The sequence below is a fragment of the Mesoplodon bidens genome (genome assembly GCF_964165515.1).
Source record: "Mesoplodon bidens genome assembly, chromosome: X".
In the NCBI taxonomy this organism is placed as follows: Eukaryota; Metazoa; Chordata; class Mammalia; order Artiodactyla; family Ziphiidae; genus Mesoplodon; species Mesoplodon bidens.
In genome coordinates, this window is record NC_138163.1 from 38,317,287 (window position 1) to 38,335,063 (window position 17,777).

Sequence of the window (17,777 nt, forward strand, 5' to 3'; positions counted from 1 at the left end):
CGCAGAACTAAGGACAAGCTCTTTCATTTGGCACACAAGCCTTGCAGTGATCTGGCTGATACTTTTATAATATCATCATGCATCATGCTCAGCCTGGTACTTGATGCTTAAACGATGAGCTACTAGTAGTTCCTCTGAAGCACCATGGTGTTGCCTTAACTTTGTGCCTTTGTCCATTCTGTACCCTCTTGTCCTTTAATCCCTTTCACTTAGTTAACCCTTTAAGAAAGCTTAGCTATCACCTCTTCCAGGATTCTTCTCCTGATTAACAAAGAGTAGCAAGACACCTTTTTTTCTTACTCTGATAATTCATTGGGTGGATATTTATCACTATACTTGTCTGTTATCTATGTATCTGACTTTCCAAATAGGCTGTGACTCTTCAAGAGTAGGGACAATATATTGTACTGGTTTCTTCAGTCACCAGTATGGTGGCAGTACACAGTAGATGTTCATTAAATGCTGCTACTTGAAAAAATAATCTATATATTAACATTTCATAGCCAAATTAAAATTTCTATCAACTGTGGGAAGGAGGAACTTTGGGGGAGTTAAAAATCTATTACAAACTAGTAACGTTTGTCCCAGGAATGTAGAGTTGGTTTACAATTAGGAATAAATCCAGTGTAAACAGAATGAACCATGTAAACGGAATAAAAGAGAAAAATTTGATCTCAAGCAATAGATGCAGAAAAAGCATTTGAAAAAACTCAACACCCCTTCACGATGTTAGAAAAGAATCCCCAGGAAACAGGGAATAGAAGAGACCTTTCTCAATCTGATAAAGAGCATCTACTAAAACCCAAAAACCTATAAGCTGAACACTCTTCTAAATTTGGGAACAAGTCAAGAATGTCTGCTCCTACCACTTCTTTTTTTTTTTTAATAAATTTATTTATTTATTTATTTATTTATTTATTTATGGCTGTGTTGGGTCTTCGTTTCTGTGCATGGGCTTTATCTAGTTGCGGCAAGCAGGGGCCACTCTTCATTGTGGTGCGCGGGCCTCTCACTGTCGCAGCCTCTCTTGTTGTGCAGCACAGGCTCCAGACGCTCAGGCTCCGTAGTTGTGGCTCACGGGCCTAGTTGCTCCGCGGCATGTGGGATCTTCCCAGACCAGGGCTTAAACCCGTGTCCCCTGCATTGGCAGGCAGATTCTCAACCACTGCACCACCAGGGAAGCCCTGCTCTTACCACTTCTATTCAACATTATGCTGAAGGTCCTAGCCAGTGTAAGAAGGCGAGAGAGAGAGAGAGAGAGAGAGAGAGAGAGAGAGAGAGAGAGAGCGTGCAGAGATTGGCAAACGTAAAACTGTCTTTCTGTGCAGATGACATGATTGTGTATGTAGAAAACCCTAAGGAATATGCAAACTACTAAAACTAATAAGCAGATTTAGCAAGGTTGCAGATTATAAGATCAACATATAAAATCACTGTATTTCTATATACTAGCAACAACAAATTGAAAACTAAGATTAAAAAATCAAGCAATACTATTTCCAGTAGCATCAGAACATCCATTATCTAACAATATATACCCAGGAAAAGCCTTCTACCCTGAAAAATCACAAAATATTTCTGGGAGAAATTAAAGACAACCTAAATAAGACCTGACTGAAAGACTCAGTATTGTTAAGCTCTCCATGCTCCATATAGTGATATATAAATGTAACAAAATCTCTACAAAGCTTCCAGCAGGCTATTTTGAGGAAACAGAAACAATGATTCGAAATTCTGCATGGAAATTCAAAGGATACAGAAGAGCCAAATGACTTTGAAAAAGAATACAGTTGGAGGGCTAACACTACCTGATTCCAAGACTTATAAAGTTATAGTAATCAAGACAGTGTGATATTGGTATCAAGATGGACAAATAGGGCTTCCCTGGTGGCGCAGTGGTTAAGAATCCGCCTGCCAATGCAGGGGACACGGGTTCGAGCCCTGGTCTGGGAAGATCCCACATGCCGCGGAGCAACTAGGCCCGTGAGCCACAACTACTGAGCCTGTGCTCTAGAGCCCACAAGCAACAACTACTGAGCCCGCATGCCACAACTACTGAAGCCCACGTGCCTAGAGCCCATGCTCTGCAATGAGAAGCCACCGCAATGAGAAGCCTGCACACTCCAATGAAGAGTAGCCCCCACTCGCTGCAACTAGAGAAAGCCCGCGCGCAGCAACGAAGACCCAAAACAGCCAAAAATAAATAAATTAATTTAAGAAAAAAAGAAAAAAATGAACCTTGACCTCTATCTCATTCCATGTTCAAAAACGAATTCTAGATAATCAGCCTAAACATAAAACTCAGAAACAAAGTTTATAGAAGAAAATATAAGGCAGTATCTTCAGTCTTGAGGTAAGCAAAGATTTCTCAGACCAAACACACACACACAAACAAACCATCAAAAAAACAGTAAATTGAACTTCATCAAAACCAAAACTTTCTGCTCAATAAAAGACTCAATTAAGAAAATAAATAAAGACTGGGAAATAAATCTGCAGCAAATATATTTGACAATGGACTTATATCCAGAATATAGAAAGAACTCCCCTAAGTCAACAAAAAAAAATGTAATTTCTAAAAATGGGCAAAAGACTTGAACAAACATTCCACAAAAGAAGATATATGGGGCTTCTCTGTGGCGCAGTGGTTGAGAGTCTGTCTGCCGATGCAAGGGACATGGGTTCGTGGCCCCTGTCCGGGGGGGATCCCACATGCCACGGAGTGGCTGGGCCCGTGAGCCATGGCCACTGGGCCTGCGCGTCCGGAGCCTGTGCTCCACGGCAGGAGGGGCCACGGCAGTGAGAGGCCCACGTACTGCAAAAAAAAAAAAAAAAAAAAGAAGATATATGAAAGACAAAGGAGCACATAAAAAGTGCTCAACACCATTAGTCATCAGGGAAATACAAGTGAAAAACACAGCGAGGTACCAATTCATGTCTAACAGAATGGTAAAAATATAAAAAAAGATTAGCAACATCAAATGTTGGTGAGGAAGTGGAGCAGCTGAAACTCTTATTCATTGCTGGTAGGAATATAAAATGGTCCAACCACTTTGAAAAACTCTGGCAACTTTTTATGAAGTTAAGTATATCTTCACCAGGATCCAGCAGTTTCACTCCTAGGTATTTACCTAAGAAAAATGGAAGCATATGTCCACAAAAGGTCATAGATAAGAATGCTTAAAGTAGCCTTATATTCATAACAATCCCAAACTGGAAACAATCTAAAATCCATCAACAGGAGAATGGATTTAAAAATCTTACATCGATATAATGGAATATTTAGCAATGAAAAAGAACTTCTGATATACTCAGCAATATGGGTGTATCTCAAAAACATTATGTTAAGCAAAAGTAGGCAGATACAAAAGGGTACATACTGAATGATTCCATTTTATGACACCAAAATATGGCAAAACTAATCTATAAGGATAGAAATCAGATAGTGGGGGTGGGGAGACTAACTGGAAATGGGCACAATGGAACTTTCTGAGGGAATGGACACGTCCTATTTCTTGTTTCTGGTGGTAATTTATATGGGTGTGTACAACTGTGGAAATTCATCAAGCTGTCCACTTAAGATGTGTGAATTTTACTGTATGTTAATTATATCTTTAAAAACTATTGCAAATCAAAAGTCAGAAATGCAGTTTTAAAAACAAATTATTATTGGTTTAACTAACCTATTTAAATAAGGCACTAAATGAACAACAATTTGTATTTTTCATTTCAATAAAACTTGTAAATCGGTGGCAGTTATTTTCCATTGGCTAGAGCACGAGGAAGAAGCCCTATTACATAAACTGAAACATAAACTGGCACTATGGAGAACATGATTCTATCTGTATACATCAAATGAAAAGCATGTATAAATTATTACTGTAGAACACAAAAGAGTTCCAACAAATGTGTTTACATAGAAAACTGATTACAGTTCTTGACTAATAAGAAATATTACCGCTCTCCTTGAGAGTATAAAAAAGGGTCAGGCGCAAGGCCATTTTTATGACCAAGTTGAAGCTGCTGTTTGGAAAAAAGGACGTAACTTCAGTTGTGTTAAACCATTTATCTCCCACAAACTCCCATGAATCTTTCTGCTGCTGGCCGCACAAACTGGAAGTCTTAGATGAAAAATCATTGAAGTCTAACTAAAAACCCAAAAAGTGAATTAACTTACCCAAGGCTTCACAGTCAAGCAATGAACCTGGATTAAAATTCAAGTATCTCGATTCTCTGTTATGATTAATTAATTCCACAAGGATGTTTTAAGTATCTACTCTTCTAGGTTCTGGAGGTAAAAGGAAACCTTACTATCAAGTTGGTCAGTGATAAAGTCTGATATTTATGTAGCACCTAATGACTTATAAAGAGCCTTCACATTTGTTGTGAAGTGACCAGGATAGTATTATCACCTTTATTTTATTGATGAGGAGAGAGACCCATATAGAAGTAGTAGGTAAAGCTTCCAGGCATGTATCATTTTAGCTAAACGAACTAGAGCTACCTTGAGATTGCTTACATTTTTTAAAAAACAGGACTTCCCTGGTGGCGCAGTGGTTAAGAATCCGCCTGCCAATGCAGGGGACATGGGTTCAAGCCCTGGTCTGGGAAGATCCCACATAACGCAGAGTAACTAAGCCTGTGCGCCACAACTACTGAGCCTGCACTCTAGAGCCCGCGAGCCACAACTACTGAACCCGCGTGCCACGACTACTGAAGCTCGCACACCTAGAGCCCATGCTCTGCAAAAGAGAAGCCACTGCAATGAGAAGCCTGCACATTCCAAGGAAGAGTAGCCCCCGCTCGCCGAACTAGAGAAACCCCGCACGCGGCAAAGCAGCCAAAAATAAATAAATAAATTTTAAAAATTAAATAAAAATATTTTAAAAAACAATTCATAAAGTATAAAATGTGTCTCTGCCACTTTAACCTGGCTGCTTCTTATGTTTCTTAATAAAATGTTAAAAAATTTATTTCTATGGGGCTGCAACCCCTTAAATCTCTCCACTTTTGTTGTTTCTTTCTTTCTTTGGTCTTCACATTCCTTAATTGTGAACATCAATGTGCTTCAGTCCTTGGTTCTCTGGTCTTCGCTTGCTGTATTATCTCCCATCGTCAGTGTGCTTTGGTTCTCACACAGCTACGACTTCCAGATGTGGCTCTCCAACCCTGATCTCTCTCTTTAGATTCAGTTCTGAATTTCTAATGGCCTGATGTTATTTCCATTTCAATAACCTTCTACTTCAAATTCAACACCCATCAAAAACTGCTTTCATCATCTTCCCTGTAAAATCATCCATCCATCATTCTTCTATAATATCCAAACCTGAAATCTCAGCACTACCTTTGACTCTTCTCCTCCCACAGCCAGCAAGTCTTCCTCTTTTCTTCACAGTGTTTCCTGAACCTGTGACTACCTGGGTTTAGACCTGGCTGCTTCACATCTGGACTCTTAGGGCAGCCCGCCCTCCAGACTCTGCCTCCAGCCCCTATCCATCTACCTCTAATACATTTCCCACATAACCGCCAAATTAACCTTTCCTCTTCCTTGCTTTCATCTTGTCATTATCCTGCTCAAAAACCTTTGACAGCAATTCAACATTCTAATCAATGAAGTCCAGACATTCAAAGTTTCCCAAAATCTGACCTCAACTACTACTCTTCTCTATGTGAACCCAATGGCTTAGCGAAAATGATCCATTCACTGTGCCCCCAAACATGCCTTATACTTTCCCACCTCTTAACTTTTGTCCCCGGTATCCTCCTCCCTCTGCTAAAATGCCTTCAGGGTGTCTTCACGCTTCAAACCTCTCTCTAATCCTAACTGTCCTCTGTTCTACCTCAGCTCAAAGGCATCTCTCACTTTCAACTCTGCATGGAACATACTGTCTGTATTATTCAAATGGCACTGTCTTGCTTTTCTCCATTTCGAGGAGGTGTACTATCTCTTTAGGTAGACATAAGAGGTCAGGGATCAGCCATATCTAATTATTTTATAGCTTCTATATCACCAAGTCCAAAGCCTTGCTCAGAAGTCAGTGCTCAACAAATATTTGTTGAGTGATTGACAACTGTAGCTGTTTGCTACCCATATGAAGCTTGGAGCAGAAATTTTCCATCTTTAAAATACTTGTAAGCGTCCTCTCCTTAGCTGTTACATTGCTAGCTATATTTTTTACGGAGATTTCTCCAAAGTATGTTGACCGTGATCTGGTTACTGGGAAGGTGATCTGAGGAAGATACATGGTACGTTTCTAAAACCAGACAATAAGAACAGTTCCAGAGATAGGGCTCCACATTCCACACAGGGACATCTTTTCCCTGGGCAGTTTTAATGCTTACAGTTCATCAACCCTTAGTTACCTTCCAAATTAAGTTAGCTGTAATAGTTTTTTTTTAGCTGTAATAATTTTTTAATGTAAATAAAGTTTAAGAAGTTAAATTTATATAACTGGCAATGCAGGCCCTGGAGTCTTACTTCACTATAATGGACGTCCATCATTCCAGCATCTTCTTTCATTGCTCCTTCTTCATCTATATTGGGAGTAATTTTCTTGAAGGCTGAACATCCATTAGGGAATAACTCTGTGTGAATAAAAACCAGTGAAGTAAATTTATTTTTAAAAAGTGTTTTGTAAATAACAGATAGCCTTACAGGGATTAGTTACCCTTAAAAATAAACACATAGGGCTTCCCTGGTGGCGCTGTGGTTGAGATTCCGCCTGCCGATGCAGGGGACACGGGTTCGTGCCCCGGTCCGGGAGGATCCCACATGCCGCGGAGTGGCTGGGCCAATGGGCCATGGCCGCTGAGCCTGCGCGTCCGGAGCCTGTGCTCCACAACGGGAGGGGCCACAGCAGTGAGAGGCCCGCGTACCGCAAAAATAAATAAATAAATAAATAAAATAAACACATATTTTTGTAAGGATCAAAGTCATAAGTGCAATTTTCAGTTACAAAAAAAGAATTTTACACATTATTTCTATCTACTATACATCCTACCAGTCTTTTTACCAAATGGTGAGCTCAAGTTACTTACAAATAAGCTTCATTCTCTGACTATGCATCATCTTCAATGGCTACTATAGTAAATGTTTTCCTAATGTGATCTAAGAATTGTTATTAACACTTTGATCCTGTGTACGTTTATGGTCTGTCACCTAAACACAGAGAGCATGTACTTTTCAGGTAAACATCAAATGAGCTTTTGTAGTCATCTCTAGTTCCTCATTTCACTGGAGAATTGGAAAAGTGTGTTGTTAGCCTAGCCTAGGACTTGTAAAGAGAGGCAAGAAATAAAACAGATGCCAGGGATGAAGCATCCTTAGAGAAACAGGGTGGGGCACTGGAAGAACCAGAGCTTTTGGAGTTAGATAGACCCAGCTCTATCGTTAATTGTGTGATTTCAGACATGTTTATCTCTCTAGGACTGTAAAAAGTTCCATCATCTGTAAAATAGAAACAGCAGCTACCTTATAAGAATTCAATGAAATGTAAAGTGTTCAGAACAGAACCTAACATGTAACAAGTGTGCAATGAATTATTATTACCAAACAAAGCTACCAATAAATAAACTAGCTTTCTCAAGATAAAATACTTGCTAGCAGCTCGTATTGTAAGTGACTCTGCAGCTGGACCCCTGGGAAGTAGGAAGTGAGCTCAAGTTGAGAACAGCTGCTGTAGGATTGTGGACCAAATTGCTACTGTCAAGCAAGAGTCTGGGTATAGAAGGTCACGTGGTTGCCCTGCAGATTCTGGACATAGGAACTTGTCCAAACACTCCTGCTCTGGCTGCGTTTACCCCTGTCTAAGGGGGCTGTCATTTTAGAGTTAAGGAAAATTCAGCTTCCTTATAACTGAATCTGCTAGGCAGTGGAAAATGGCTGGCCACAAAGGGGACAGCTTTTGCAATCTATTGTTCTACCACCTCTCTAATAGTGATGCTTAGAAATGATGACCTACTCACGACTAAATATTTGGTAAGCTTCCTGGTGTTAGAGGTTGGGGAAGGAAGAAGGAAGGTTTAAGAAAGTCAAACCTCACATTGAGGAGATTTCTCAGCATTCTGATGGAAAAAAGGGTCATGTATCATGGCTTGGATTTTGCCAACTCTTCTCGTCTAAGTGAATGCTAACTAGACATACATCTTCTGGTAAGACACTTGATAGAAAATGAGTTATCAAGTCAGCATCACACTTCTATGAGAGAGAGAGATGGGATTCTGGTAAGGGAAGATGGGGTTATTCTGAAGCACTTTTTCAAAAATGGGGAAACACATAGGGAGTAGTCAGTGGATTTCTGTTAGGGAAAAAGGAGAGGCAGAAATGAAAATAAGATTTACTTTGACCCAATGGACTTTAGGGCCATTTTCGTTCAAAGAAATTAGGTAATAAAAGGCACTGAAGATAGAGCATGGCATGTTTCATTTCTGAGGATAAGCACGCCTAAAATGGTCTGTTATATAGACTGCTAGGGGAATTCTATTCAAAGTGCTGGATCACAACACGATAAGGAGCTGCACCAGAATGTAAATCAATTCATCACTTCCTTCTTCAACAGTCTTTCTATAAAAAAAAAAAAAATTCAGCTGAACTAACCATCATGCTCAGTGACATAAGTTGATTTACATTTGGGTTAATATTCCTTATCTTGTCGTGGACCAGTAAGAAACAGTTCTCAGACTGGCAGTTGCGTCCATGGGACACTCTGAGTAGCAGTGCATTAGAAGAACTTTCTGAAATTTAGGAGAAAATGTCCCACTTGATTACCTTTATGAAGTCAACAGCTAGGCAGTTAAGGAAGAGGGCCCCAAAACTTGACTGAAGCAATAGTGTGGTCCTTAACAAAGAAAAGGGTCAATCCCTGAAGGCCTCGGGCAGCTAGGTCCATGACTGGGGGAAAAATCCTGTCTACGCTGAGGATATTATTACTTTAAGTGATTCCCAAATCTAGGGTTTCTCTAGTAGGCCATGACTTAGGGGAAGACCAAAAGGGGCACACTCCTATGCCTGAGATCAGATGAGACTAAAGCATCTTGGGAAAGAGTCTTCCAGTGTGTACCTTAAGTAGAAGGAGGGTAAATTACGGTTCTTGTCAGAAACAAACAGGTTAATACCTTCTTTTGGACTTTGTTGTGTGTATCATCTGGTGTAAAGACTACTATTATGGATTTTCAGCTTCAGAGTCCACTATTCTTGCTAAGTGTATTATCTTGAGTCCTATGCCTGATGACGTTATCTCTAGCTAGAAAAGCCTATATATCCCCTTGTTTGCTTAAGTTATCAACACCCACCAAAGTATCCAATGATCAGAGGACTCTCTTGTTTGTTAAGGTCTTTAAAGTGCTTAGGGAAAATTCTGATTCCCTTTAGTCTTGTTTAGTTTAGTCTTGTTTCAGATGAAACAAGTTGCTGAATCTAGGCCAGTGTATATGTCCCAACAGAGGGAGGCACGTGTGTGAGGGCTCTCCCGTAGCCCTATGTAGCATTATAATAACATGGTCTTGGAGGGTCTGCTTTGAGTCTTTCTGGTATGTGACCTGGATTCCTGATTTTGCCCTTCATAGCTATAGCTTCTGTATTCCTGATTGCTGTCCAAGGGAAAGCAAGATGCAAACTGTCCAAGTAGAGACCACTACCCTGAGAACAAATTGTCCCATGAAAAAAGTAGGGAGGAATTTGGACGATGGGAAAGCAGTTCAACCCTTGCTGAAATAAGACTGCTGGTCAGAAGAGGGATAGGAGGTAAGAGCGGAGGGCAAAAAGGGAAAAAGCTGTGATTGGGAAGGAAGTTGGTAAAGAAAAAGCTTTGCAAAACTTAAGCTATCAGAACCTGGGTATAGAGACTTGGCAAAGGGAACATTATCCTATAAGGCATGAAAAGAACAGACTCTATGGGAAATGAAATTCCTTTTCCTGGGGTGCTGGAGGAGCTCTACAGGCCTGAAGCTTTGCTGAACCTCGGATGCTATGAGGTGGTGTAAGAATGCAGACTTGATTCTTGTCTTCCCTGGGGGAAAACAGTTGTGCACTCTCTCAGGAAGAGAAGAGGAAGAGGTACATAAGTCTAGTCTCCAGAGAATGAGATCTAGAACATTTTGAGGTTTTCAGACAAAATAAAAATAAGGAAATTTAGATCTGTTTCTTATTACATATTTTGGGGAGTGGGAGTAACTAACACCTAGTATCACCACTTAGAGGTAACTTAGGGAAAGGGAAGAGAATGATGACCCTTAAGATGTCTGGTACAAAGAGCAGGAGCTCTGGCTGCCTGAAAGACGTTTGAGGGTGGCGGTGGGACAGGGAGAACTGCACACCTCCTTCCCCTTTCCCTTTCAGTTCAGGGCCTGAAAAATGAAAAAAAGGATCTAGAAATGGGCCCTCACTGGTGTTCTGTGGTCACCTCTGGAGGCCAGGGGCCCAAGTCCTCGCTCACTTAGGCAACCACCCAATGAGACAAACTATTTTTTTCCTTAAAAACTCTAAACAGGAAATCATGTGTCTCCAATACGTCAGCTGTAGCATTTCATTCCATCTTGATGAAAAAGAAAGCTTTATAATGACTTCAAGAGAAATGGCATAGGACTTTGAGAAAACAGAAAAATTTTGGCAATTGATACGTCAGAGATTTTGTCTTCATTATCAAGGACACTTGATAGAAAACACAGGGTTCTACAATTGCTCAATTATTTTTGTTAAATAAGTGTGTCTTAAGTATAAATAAAACTTTTTGTTCAGTCCTGCACTCACACGTACTTTTATTTACTCTGTGAATATCCAGGTCTTATCTAGATCATGGATTTCTCAGACTGAATGACAGGTTAACAGATTAAGTTTTTAACTTCTGTTTTAACATCAGTGGTCTACCTGGGTATAACTATCATAGCTGAATCAGCTAATTAACAAAATCAGGTGTTTTCTATCATTGGCATGATTGAAGCTAAGGGAGGAAATCCTGAGGATTTTACTACTGCCACCATTTTAGAATACGATTTTCTAGTTTGAGTAGAATTTTCCAGGCTTAAAAATAGATGGCACCTATAAATAAATATGTAAACCTCTCCTATATTTAACATTATTATTATTATTATTATTTTTTTTTGTGGTACGCGGGCCTCTCACTGTTGTGGCCTCTCCCGTTGCGGAGCACAGGCTCCGGACGCGCAGGCTCAGCGGCCATGGCTCACAGGCCCAGCCGCTCCGCAGCACGTGGGATCCTCCCGGACCGGGGCACGAACCCGTGTCCCCTGCATCGGCAGGCGGACTCTCAACCACTGCGCCACCAGGGAAGCCCTTTAACATTATTTTTTGTTTAAAATGCAAAACATCATTTTTTTCCTACTCAGAGAAGGGCTCTTTGATTTCTGTGAAGGATAAATTCTAAAAAAAAACTTGAAGGTATTATGAAATAAATACTTAAATGACTAGTTAAAAGCACTGTTTCCACTTGTTGAAACATGTCACATTGTTTGGTGCTCAGGCTAGCTGCCTCAAGCTAATGTCCAAAAAACCCCACAGCAATATTTAAGTTGCTATTTTCTCCAATACTATAGTTATAGTTCTAAAGCTTAAGAACTGATAATGGAGATTAATAATTCTTGATTTTTGCTTAGTTTTAAGGTCTTTGCACTTGTGAAAAAAATTCTAAGGAAATATTTTAATATATTTAACTATTTTCAATATATAAAGGGTTTATACTCAGTAGACAAAAAACTCTTATTTCAGATTTCTACTAATGAAAAAGATGAGATAATATGAACCTGATATACCTGAAAGATACACCTAAAACTTTATTTAGTACCATGTTTAGGGTTCTCATATTTGTTAGTTTTTTGCAACTGCAGGTGTGCAATTTCAATATTTGTTTTTACTGCAATTTCTCAGGCATACCGGTGATGTAGGAAAAAACCCCTCAAACAAGGCCTTCTTTTGATAATTAATCCCATTCTCCATTTTGAAACCACATATGTACTAAAAAGAGAATACTAGAGTATACCAATTTCAAAATATGGATTGCTCAAAAGAAATTCAGTATCAAACAGAAAGTGTTAAATTTAAAATATAAGTAACATGAATCTACATTTTAGTCATGCTCTCTGGGAAGAAAGATACATAGTTAACTGTAGGAATTCTGGAATTAAAAAACAAAACAAAACATGGTAGTGTTCTCAGGGCCAAAACTGCAGCGATGTGACTCCCACAAGATGGTTTCATTTTGCCCAAATGTTACTCATTTGACTGCCTTCAAGGAAATAGCTTGGCAATTATGATGGATAGCGGGAGATTTCTTTGCAATGTCCATTGCCAATGAATTTTTAAACCTAACTCAACTGTTTTACTATTTAAGTAGTTGTTACAACAGGCAACAATACTAATTTTGGAAAGGGAAGCTTTTAGGCAGATTCCTGAATTAGACTTGCTGGATCCTGAGCCCTTCAAGACCATGACTCCTTTTTGTGGCCCCCTTCCACCCCTGCAACCAGCCCCAGCTCTATTGAGACATAATTGATATCTCACACTGCGTAAGTTTAAGGTGTATGTGTTGATTTGATACATGTATATATTGTGAAATGATTACCACAGTAGTGTTTATCACCACACATAATTCCTTCATTTTTCATGTTCCTTGAAGTCTTCCACTGCTATCTTCACATTTGAAGTAGCAGTTACCTCCAACCAACTTTACTGACTGATTTTAGGAGAGAACAACTTTCCATCTGTCCTGCTAGGGATTCTGAGGCTTTCACAGACCTGCTATGGATACACCTGCTCCACAGTTCTTGCTCCCTCTTATGACAGAATTCTTAAGCGTGTATGTCTTTTCTCCATCATGCAATACACCAGGCCAGGTGCTAACAGCCTCCCATTTGATCTTCCGAGGGTGATTCTAAAGTTCAAGCTTGTGGTCTCTCCCTGGCCCACCGATCCTGGCTGGCTTTCTGCACATGCTCACTAGCCATCTGGCTTCAGGAGCATGCACAGAGATCCAGCTACAGTATGTGGTTGAGGCACATGGAGCACCAGGGGTGCCTGTGGGCCAGCTGGGGGGGATCCACAGGCTAAATATCTCTAGCAATTTGTTGGTGGGCTTTTTGATGGAGTCTGTGATGTGGTTGGTAGGATCTATGTCCCTGTGATGCCCTCTAAGTCCTATCTGCTGCTCTCCCAGCCTCTTCCTGCCCCCCACTCATTCAGTTCATGACTCAGGACTCTCGATGGGGCAAGAGAGAAATGGGCCTCTTTGGCAACATCTGCACTGCTGGGAAAGGCAGTACCCACTCACATGCTCTCACTTTTCCCTGCAGAAGAAATCACGGTGAGAAAGTCTCTCTTGGCACTGAGCTGTGCCACCTTGGGGAAAGGGTGACACGAGTAAAAATCAAACTGTTCCTCTTATCCTCTCCAATGTATTCAAACTTGTATAATTTTTGCTCCAACAGCAATGCTGGAACTTCTCCACTGGACTTCTGGACTTCCCCCAAGGCTCTCTCATCTGTGGGTGATTATCTAAAGACAGTGTTCTCCAGGGGATCCTGGACTGCAGCTGAGAGGGGCTGGAGCCAGCTCATAGGCCACTGCAGGGTCCACAGACAGGACACAGATCTGTCTGCCTATTACCTGATGCATAGGTGGGTAAAATTCCTCCCAGGTCCCTTGGCATGTGGTGCTGGATCCCATAACTCCCACAAAGGCACTTTCGTCCATGTATGGATGCCAAATTGTTGTCGAGATGGGTATACAAATGAGGGACATCTTATAGGGCCATCTTGCTGATGTGCCAACTCCCTTTTAATACCAAGATATTGTTGCACTAAAGTGGCTGTAGAGATATAATTTGTAGGCAGTTGTTGGTAAAGTTGAGGCAGATAGGGGAAAATAAGTGGTGTGTATTATCCAGGGCTTCTCATAAGCCCTGAGAATTTAATTTGTGGCAGTCTTCCAGGGAGACAGTCTTGGAGAATAAACATTAGGCATCAGGCCTGGCCCTGTACTATTTAACTTATTCTTGTACTCTTAATGAAAGCAGAAGGCAAATGAACAATCCAGTTTTCTTTTAGAACAACTTCTGTTTAACAGTGAATAAGGCTAAAGGTGAACATATTTTTCAGAGCTCAATCATATCACATTCACAGTTGCAAGCTACAAAGATAAAAATTCTTGTGCTAACTGAATTTCTCCCCATCTCTAAGAACAGAAATATCTTACTTTTTCGATGAAGAAACTCTGCAACCAAACCTGCTACATGGACATAACACATTGCTGCCTGAAAAAGGATGACAAAGAAAGAACTGTCAGATTGCGCTCCAGGGGTTTTGCAGGGTTGTGTTTAGAACAAAGCCATAAGTAGTCACCTCTGAAAAATCTCCATTTTTTATATGAATCTTTGCCATGCTATCAAGCCAGGTTTTCCTGAGCTCTGGGGTACTTGCATAGGACTTGGCTAAGCTATACTGGAGATCAATTAGCATTTCGGGGTCTTTCTCATGCTCCTTCATTTGAGCAGTGGCCATAAGAACAGTACGGATTCTCTTGGTCAAGTCTTTAACTTCTGTGGGAAAAGCAGTTGCCTAATATCAAAACAAACAAAAAAGACATGTTTATCAATATTACCAGTGTGCTCTAAGCCTAGGCATCCAATCCTGGGAATAACACACAACTTTTTCCCCTTGTTAGAGATCTTGGTATTTGGTTCTTGGTTCTTGGCATGTGGCATGCCTAAAGAGTTTTAAATTAATTCTTTAAAATATATCCCACTAGCTCAGGCTTCAAAGGCAATGAGTTTGAGGGCAGTATGTTCATAATACATAAAAGCACGGACTTCGGAGCCAGACTACCTGGCTTTGAACCCCAGCTCCTCCACCGTGAATTCCACAGCTATGAGTGTAATCTATATTCACTTTTATTGTGTAATTTTAGTTACAACAGTAACTAAAAATTGACAGCTTACTATGCACCAGGCAGTGGCCTAGGTGATTTACATGTTTTAAATTTTATAACAACCTTATGAATTAAGTGCTATTACAATTCATTTTACCAATGGAAAACCGAGGTACACAGCAGTTAAGTAGTTTGGCCAAAGTCTTGCAGTTGGTAAGTGGTAGAGACAGGATTTACACCCAGGCAGTTTGGCTCCAAAGCTAGTGATCTTAGTCACTCTTCCATATTGACAAGCATACTTATCCCATCTACCAACTACCATATACACTAAGGTGAAAACAATACTGCAAAAATTTCCAATTATGCAAATAAGAGTTTATGAATCACAGAACACTCTGAAGAGTTTAAAGAGATCATTAACTTCTCTCAAAGTGTCTGTACCCAAAAGCACGAAGTTCGAGTTTCCTCTTTATCTTGGGCACTATTAAGGAAGTCCTATTGCTTCCTATTAACCCCACTGGAGTAATCACAATTATTTGTAGGATGCAGAGAAGATGTGTAAGGGACAGGTACAGGGCTTTGGGAGCCTTTCAATGTGAATATAACCAAATGTGGAGAAAATTATTTTTAAAAGTGACTTCTTTAAAGATGACTTTTAAAGATAATTATATATGTAAAGTCTCTTCTTATACATTAATAGAGATTCCATTTACTGGGAGAAAGCTATACTCTGTTGTACTAGAGTTTATTGGTAATGACTTCCCTACCAGAATAAAACTAAGTCGTTTCAGAAATGAGTCATGAAAAAAGATTTCCCATCAAGGAGGGCTAAAACAGACCCCATTTACTTTGAAAAAGTTGCTAACCCAACTTTTACATGACATGGAATTAAGGATGGTAAAAATAAACTCTTAGGGTATAAGTAAAAAAATCCTAAATGACATAAGCTTTTTCTGTGCTCATGGGATTAGTTGAAGCATATACTGATCTCCCGAGGAACCAGAACTGGCTGAAAAGCAAACTTTCCCAGCCTGACAATGGCTGGCACTACTCGGTGGTTTTTTCAGTTTCAGCAACATTCCTACGGGAATGTTTTTTTGGTACAAAGATTCGACACATCCCAAACATTAAGTATGCTGTGACTGTGAGCTTTTTTTTTCCCCAGATTTTACACAAATTGTCAAATTATGCTGAAAGATGACTTTTCCCAAGAATGGGGATGATTCCTCGGGGAGGAAAAGTTCTCTATTGGCAAAGGATTCTTCTTCCCTTGTACGCATGCATCACTGAAGATCAGAACCTGCTCTCCATGCAACGAAACAAAAAATGAATTTTCACAATGTTATAGGCTTTAAGCATATAGCTCGGAAAGAGGAATGGTGGTCAGGGTCTTGGGTTTGGCCTCAGCCAGCTGGTGCCTAAGAATGACAGCCTTGGACTTGGATTTGCCAATAAGTATCTCTGGTAAGCCCCAGTTAACAGATGATCCTTTAAACTCGGAAAATCATCAAATAATGAATCCCTTCTGTGCCCCTCCTTATCTGTTGGAAAGGATCAGGCAGCTGTTAGCTACTCTAGTAAGTGAGGTTTTGTGAAATTTCAAACTCAATGCTTAATTAACCAATCTTATAAATGGTAACAACTGTTAAGAAAGGACCCATCTCTTTTTTGAGCAAGTTTAAAAATCAAGCCCAGAAAAAATTCGAATCCTATCATAACTATGTATACACAGTATAGCCATTGATCCATCCATTCAAATAATACTGAATATCCGCTGTGTACCAGGCAGTGTTCTAGGTGGTAGAGGTGCAGTGGTGTACAAGACAAAGCTTTGACTTGTGAAGCTCACATTCTATAAACTCTATACTATATAAAAATTGTAAATCCAACACACAGTTTAACTTGAGGAGTGTAAACTTCCCTGACAGTGAACATAGCTCTAATTTTTTACTTGAAGTGAGAACATACCTTCATAGGTCTGTCACTATTTGCAAAATTACTGATAATGGATAAAGACTCCTGAAATCTCGATCCTCCGCTTAGTGCTACATCAGCTATCAGCTGGCTTACAGCAATGATAATCTGTGGGAAGAAGCAAACACCATTTTTTCAAATGTCTTTTGCACAAATGCTGCTTATTTTCATCATTGTACAAACCCATAAGCACTCATATGAAATTCTTCTTTTGAAGATCCTACATAGTTCCGTCAGAATCTATTTTCTTCATACATGAGAGGTTTAAACTCTTCCTTCTATTGAAATAGCAACTTCAGAGGTTCCTAATTACAAATTTTATTGGGACTTTTCTTGGTTAGATGTGAAAAACCTTCCAAACTCATGGCACAGCTAGATCTAAAACTGCTTTCATAATTAGTGAACTAATATAATGGTGGTCAGGTCTCTACTTTCAATATGCCTGCTACGTAGTAGCTATGGCAAAGTTGGGAATAAATGACCTTTTTCTTGATGGTTTCTCATTTCTTTTCACTAGTCTAATTCAGTGTGCTGGACTTCCAACTCCAGCGCCTCAGCTCCCTTCTTTGTTTCTGACTAGGGCCTACCTTGTTTAGATAGCAGTATATGTTATGGCATATACATTACATAATGATAGCAGTATAATGTAACATAATGGTGCTTTTTAATTTCTCAGGCTCCTTTGGTTGAATGCCTAAATGATTCAGGCTAAGGTGTTAGTGGCTGGAAGCTTTTACCCTTGATCTGGAGAAGCAAGATACTGTAGGAGCTGAGCACAGGCTCTTGAGTGAAACTGCCCTAGATTCAAATCTTGACTTTATCCATTATTCACTGAGTGGGTTTGAGAAGGTTAACTACCCCTCCTGTGCCTCACTTTCCTTATTTGCAATATGGGGATGATAACAATACCTACTTTATAGAGCTGTTA

General features: G+C 40.0%; 1 protein-coding gene across 2 annotated transcripts in view; it reads right to left on the minus strand.

Moving 5' to 3' along the window:
* Window positions 1-17,777, minus strand: part of DOCK11 (dedicator of cytokinesis 11) — a 190,216-nt gene that overhangs the window by 21,785 nt on the left and 150,654 nt on the right. For both annotated transcript variants that reach the window (XM_081221679.1, XM_081221678.1), the window contains 4 exons: window positions 16,844-16,957; window positions 14,350-14,565; window positions 14,204-14,261; window positions 6,479-6,585 (listed from right to left, as the gene is read on the minus strand). In XM_081221679.1, the coding sequence (XP_081077805.1) occupies window positions 6,479-6,585; window positions 14,204-14,261; window positions 14,350-14,565; window positions 16,844-16,957 (495 nt within the window). The remainder of the gene's footprint in view (window positions 1-6,478; window positions 6,586-14,203; window positions 14,262-14,349; window positions 14,566-16,843; window positions 16,958-17,777) is intronic.